This window comes from Epinephelus moara, chromosome 19, assembly GCF_006386435.1.
Source record: "Epinephelus moara isolate mb chromosome 19, YSFRI_EMoa_1.0, whole genome shotgun sequence".
NCBI lineage: Eukaryota > Metazoa > Chordata > Actinopteri > Perciformes > Serranidae > Epinephelus > Epinephelus moara.
Window position 1 is genome coordinate 41,013,381 of NC_065524.1, and position 6,365 is coordinate 41,019,745.

The window sequence follows — 6,365 nt, forward strand, 5'->3', positions numbered from 1 at the left end:
GGGCCATGTTGGGGGGCGGGTACATGGGCGGCCACTGCTGGTGCATGTAGGGAAGGTAGTTTCCGTACTGGCCATACGCTGGTGGGGGGAAGTTGGGGGGCATCAGGCCGTGGACCTGTGAGGGGGGGTACGAGGGTATGGGCATCCCTGGGTGAGGCGGCAGGATTTTAGGGTTGGGGGTTTGTAGTGGCGGCTCTGTTTGTGGCGGCAGTGCGACAGCTTGCGGCTCAGCCTTCAGCTCTCTGGAGTCTTTGTGAGCTTTGGACGGCACCGAGCTCTTCCTGCGGCCGTCGTCACTGCTCCAGCTGCCCCCCCGCCCACGGCTGCAACTGCGGCTGCTGGTGCTGCTGGAGCTGCCACTGTGGCTCCGCCTCCTGCGGCCCCTGCTGTCATCTGAGCTGCCGGAGGAGTACCGCTTGCGGCGCGTGGGCGTCTTTGGAGGTGGCTTGTTTCCATGGAGACGCTCTTTGGTCCTGGCAGCCATCTTGCTGATCTCGGTCACGCCCAGGTCCAGGCCAATGGTCTTCAACAAATCCTGGATTTTCTCGTATTCCTCCAGTGCCTGGCGCTCGCCCTCCTCCAGTGGCTCTGTCCCTGGAGGGATGGCGGGGTTCGGCACCTGCACAGTGATGTTCCTGTCTGGGCTGATGGAGGGTTGGCTCGCGTACCTCATGTCCATCTCCCCCATGGTGGGAGGGACCTGAATATGAGGTGAGGCCCCTGGTGGAAGGCCATACATCTGAGAGATGACAGGTTTCTGTGGAGGATAGTCTCCGTACAGCGCCTCCTCTGTCACATCTCCGTACAGATCTAGCCCGTGGAGTCGGACTGGCTCGGACACCGGTTGAGGTTTTGGTTCCTCCGAGTCTCCGTACAGGAACCTCTCCTCATCGTCGATGTCATCAGCGACCTTCTCCTGAGCCTTGGCCCCCGACGGTCCCCCCAGCAGGTGGAGGATCTCTTTGATCTCAGCGTCGAGGCCGGCGCGGTGAGCCATCTGTGGGTCGGACCGCAGCTCCGACAGCATTGACGCCACCATGTGAGGCTCCATGCCTTTAACAGCCTGCAGCAGCTGGTCGGCCACCCGAGACATGCTGGAGCCGTCCAGACCTCTGGGAGAGTCTGAGCTCTGAAACACAGAGAGACAGATCAGAGAGACACCTCAGCACCAAAGACCATCTCTGAGGGTAGGGGGTTAGGGAGCTTGGGAATACAGGGGTAGGAGTCAGGGAGGTCGAGGCATAGGAGGTTAGGGGGGTAGGAGTGTGGGGGATTAGGAGCAGAAGTTAGGGGATTAGGGAAGTCAAGGGTTAGGTGGTAGGAGATTTGGGGTAGGGGTCAGGGGGGCTCAAGGGTTAGGTAGTAGCGGGTTAGGGAGTTTGAGGGTAGGAGGTTAGCAGGTAAGTTGTTGGCATCCTACCCTAAGTGATGGCGAGTCCTCAGAGTCGTTGCGTTTCTTCAGGATGGATTTTGTCGGCAGACTCAGCATCTCCTCAAGCTCCTTCCTGCGTCGGGCCGTCTCCAGTTCTCTGAACCCTTTCTCGAATTTGTCGTTGCTGTCTTCTCCGCTGCTCGAGCTCGAACTGCTGCTGCGACTCCTCTGTGCACTCCTAATGCGGCCGTAGCTCAGCCCTCTGGATCTGGATCTGGATCTAGACCTGCTGTGGTGGCGACTCTTGCTCCGGCCCCGGCTCTTTGCCCGACTCCGGTCCAGACTGCGGCTCTTGCTCCGGCTCCGTCCCCGGCTCTTGGCCCGGCTCCGGCCCGGACTACGACTCTGGCTGCGGGGCCGGCTCTTGCTCCTCGCCCGACTCTTGCTCCGGCCCCGACTCTTGGCTCTGCTCCGGTCCGGACTGCGACTCTTGCTCCGGCCCGGCTCTGCTCCGGTCCGGACTGCGACTCTTGCTCCGGCCCCTGCTCTTGGCCCGGCTCCGTTCCGGACTGCGGCTGCGAGGTCGGCTCCGGCCCCGCTCGTACTCGGGTCGAGGAGGGTAGTCTCTGTACAGAAACACTCAAGTTTACAATCAGAGTTTGAGCCTCTTGTGTTTTAGCATTGACTCAAAAATGAAGCGCCAGATCCGTCACTGACAAAGTAAAATAATAATCAATAATTGTCAATAATCAAAATACTGATGAGAACATGAAAACATTGGAATCCACAAGGTGTTTTTTTAACTGATTTGACATTTCTAATAAGCCAATAATATTTAAATTTTTCAAGAGTACCTGTCATGATGTCGTGAGGGGGCAGAGCCAGATGGTCCAATCAGCTCGTTGCCGACGGTGATGACCAGGTTGTGGTCGAGAGGTCCACGAGGTGACGGAGACCTCTGCAACTCACACAGATGAATGTGACACATTTAGAAACATCTTCCACAGACAGAAGCAGTCCACACCTGATCACCTGTTGATCAATGATTCTGACAGGTATTAATAGGTGTTAAATCTCTGCAGGCTGATTTCCATAGAGTCAAAGTGAAATATGTCATGAGACACATTTTTACCTTCTCATAATCATCAATAATAAAAACGTGTCCGTGTGACGTGAGATAAACAAACTTTGTTTACGTTTCCTGTTGACAGAAACCGGAAACACATCATCTCATTCATACACATTACGAACTCCATTCATAAATCATGTCATTTAAGATATAAAACTTAACACTTTATAAAACGTCCAGGACATCAACTTTAGTTTCACCGTATGAATATTTACACGATGTTCTCCAGATCGGCGGCTTTAAAATCTCTGACCTGACCTGTTACACCGACTGTTTCCACCTGTTTCCACCGTGAGCTGACGTTAGCTACTTAGTTAGCGTTAGCTAGCATTAGCACGGTGTGTTTTAGTGAATTAACTTACGAAACAATTAAATGTAATTACGCAGTAAACATTAAATGTGTAAAAACAGAAGTTGACACGCTGTGTCAGGAACATTTAATAAGGAGCTTTAATATTTTGATTTAATAACGTTACACAGCAGAAAAGCCCGGCTGTGATAAACCGGCTGTTTTTTGAATGGAGTTTGGTTTACAGCTGCTAAACAACAAACTGCTAACATGATGGCTGCCTTTAATTAGAACACATTATTAAGACACAGTCAAATTAACTGGCTCCAGTTTGACCATTAATTGTTCACATTAACTGGACCTCATTCAGAGCCCGGCAGACTCACTTCTCTCGGCGGACCACCGGCCCAGTACTCCCCGCCTCGGTGACTTCCTGACGCGGGGGAAGGGTACCTCCGGCGCGGCGGGGACCGGCGGTAGGAGTCCGGGTGGAAGCCGGGGTGGTAGGGCGGCCTGGGCCGGCTCCTGTCGTCCCTGTAGGACGGTGCCGGGTAAGGCCTCGGACCTCGGCCTTCGAAAGCCGGCGGGTATCCTCCTCTCGGAGGAGGCCGACCACGATACATGTCCTCTCGCAGAGCTGGTGACGCGTCCCGCGGTCAGTCAGCTGACTGCTCCAGCGTTGATTTAACGGAGCTCTGAACCGTTCAGGAACTTTACTTAATTTTTTAACTAATTATTACGTTATTTAATTAAAGCTAGATTCTCTGCACCGCGACCATCCTCTGCACGAACACAAAAACCCCTCCAGACTCTTCTTCTACGGACAGAAACCAGACCGAGCTGCTGCCCCCTGCAGGGACACCACGGTACTACACCCAGCCTCAGACACACCGGGGCCCAGGGACAGTTTTTCACTATTATCGTGCAAACACTTTATTTTTGAAGAGATTTAAAGAGAGATAAAGTGATTCTGATGAAATATCACTACTTTAAGATGTTTGTGCGTCACGTGTGATGTGTTCAAGGACCGTCAGAAATCTGAAAATCCAAAAGTAATTTCTGTTTTTACAGTTTCTGGCTGTGATAGTTTCATGTTGCTGATTTTTTTAAAGCAGGTCTAGAGGACATGTTTCCTTTAGAAACGTTTTCTTTAAACTTTTTTGTCTTTTTTTTTTTTACATTTTGTTTCTTGCTGTGATAAACGGAGTAATTTGAGGAATCTAAAAAATACTGGGTGCGGAGGGCATGTTTCCCTTAAACATTTTTCTTTAAAGGTTTCTTTTTAATTGTTATTACTTTTTTTAATTTACAGTTTCCAGCTGTGATAAATAATGTAATTCTGGCCATTTTTAAAGGAAACATTTCAAACCCACCAAGGTTTAAAAAAAAAAAAAAAAAAAACCTTGTCAAAAGAAAATCAGTCATTGCAAACAGGAAACTGTAAAAAACAGAAAACATGCAGGTGAGTTTGGAAGTCCTGTTTTCTTTAAAAATCTGCAGTAAATTAAAACAAAATACAACCATTTAAACTTTCATGCTCCTCCCCATTGTTTTCATTTTTTTGACATGCTTCCTCCTCCAAGGTGCCACCTGCTACTCAGTTTTAACACACTAACACACAGATGGAACAGCCATCGGGAGCAATTTGGGGTTCAGTATCTTGCTCAAGGATACTTTGACGTGTAGCCTGGAGGAGCCCAGGATCGAACTGCTGATCTTTCAATTGGTGGACGACTCGCTCTACCTCTGAGCCACAGCTGCCCCCATTTAAATCAGGAGACAGCAGAAACCTGAACCTTCTGAGTAAACTCTGAGAACACATTAACAAACATGAGTTTAAACAGATGAAGATTCTCAGGATGAAACATCAAGGTTTTAATCAAACAGAAGATCCACACACATCATTTAATATCCACTTCTAATAACTCAGCTCTGAATGAATCAGAGGCACATGTGGCCAAAAGTATGTGGACAGTTGAAAAACACCAGAGTTCCCACACATTGAACATTTTAATGGACAAAACTCATCTTCATTGGTCGACGACAAACATGACGTATCATCTGAAACATGGAAGTAGCTACAAGAAGTGATTTTTGAGTAGTAAAGAAAACAGTTCTTACGTCAGTATTTCTTTAACATTCTTTGACACCAGTAATTTGTCAGGTACACGAGAGGCTTCTGATGTAAGGTCATGAGATGTTCCCATGCACAGTAATATTCCATAATGATGAATTTAAAAACCTTTTCATAACTTGTTTAGATGTCTAAAATGGGCAGGCCTTTGAACAACACATACCCACAGATAAGCAAAGTGTGAGCTCTTCTATCTTCACTCTCAGTTTGGACTAACCTGCCACCAACTAGCACCTATTAGAACTTTGAGAAACGTCTGCGCTCCTTTTGTGGGATAAAAAAACCCCAAAGATCCTGTCCACGCTCACACAGTGCAGCACGAGATTAGAAACAGGTGATACATGTTTTGCATAATGTTCGACATGCTTAAAATATTTCCATGAAAATATTAATGAAATATTTTCATGAAAATATTTTAAACTCAGAAGTTTATATTTATTTAATATTTTCATGAAAATATTTAAAACTGCCAAAACAATGTAGATTCAAAACTTCTGCGTTTCCAGGCCTGGAAAATCTTCTGATTTCATAACTTTTCCAGGACTTTCATGACCGTGGGGACTCTGAATATAAAACCTCAGAGTTATCTTGGATTCTGACCTGTGACCTTTTCTTCACCTCAGAAGTATCACCGAGGTCAGATTGTTTCTCTCTCAGGCTGAAACAGAAAAACTTTTTTAGGCTCGATGCTGTGACGCTCTCTCATTTGATCGACCTAAAAACACGAAACGTGTCGAGGATGCAGCTGGAACACTGACGCAGACCAGACTGAGAGCTCAGACTGCACCCATCAGATGAAGTGAATAACTCTGAACATTTGTTACAGTGCCATGTTCTTCTGGAAAACCTTGGCTCCTGGCACTCATGTCGACACCACCCAAACACCATTACAGACCATTACACCCTTTCATTGGCAATGGCACTCCCTGATGATTTAGGACAGATTTTAAGATTCTCTGTTTGGTTTCTAAATCACTGACTGACCTGGGACCAGCCGATCTCTCACACAGGCTCCTTAGATATGAACCTCAGATCGTCTGCTGGGCTCCTGGTTGTCCCAACACAACTCCACAGTCAATCAGTGTTCAGCCGCTGTGGCTCGAGTCTGTAAATCATCTACCTGATGACAGAGAGACTCCACCTCACTGGACAGTTTAAAAGAAAAGTAATGCTAGTGTAAATTTAGGGAACAGGCAGTGAACTTACCTGATGTTGAGGTCCTGTATAGAGGAGAGTCCCTGCGTCAACATCTGTTTTAATGACTTTCATTATCAGAATTTAATTCTTCTACGTTGTCAATCAATCAATCAATCAATTTTATTTATAAAGCCCAATATCACAAATCACAATTTGCCTCACAGGGCTTTACAGCATACGACATCCCTCTGTCCTTATGACCCTCACAGCTGATAAGGAAAAACTCCCCAAAAAAACCCTTTTA

At 47.5% G+C, this 6,365-nt stretch overlaps 1 protein-coding gene across 1 annotated transcript in view; it reads right to left on the reverse strand.

Annotated features, from left to right (window-relative positions):
* Positions 1-3,637, reverse strand: part of znf318 (zinc finger protein 318) — an 18,601-nt gene extending 14,964 nt beyond the window's left edge. Inside the window, 5 exon segments of the mRNA XM_050070561.1 lie at positions 5-1,129; positions 1,421-1,870; positions 1,872-1,998; positions 2,227-2,330; positions 3,177-3,637. Coding sequence (XP_049926518.1) covers positions 5-1,129; positions 1,421-1,870; positions 1,872-1,998; positions 2,227-2,330; positions 3,177-3,413 — 2,043 coding nt within the window. The 5' untranslated portion in view covers positions 3,414-3,637.
* Between the last annotated feature and the right edge of the window lie 2,728 nt (positions 3,638-6,365).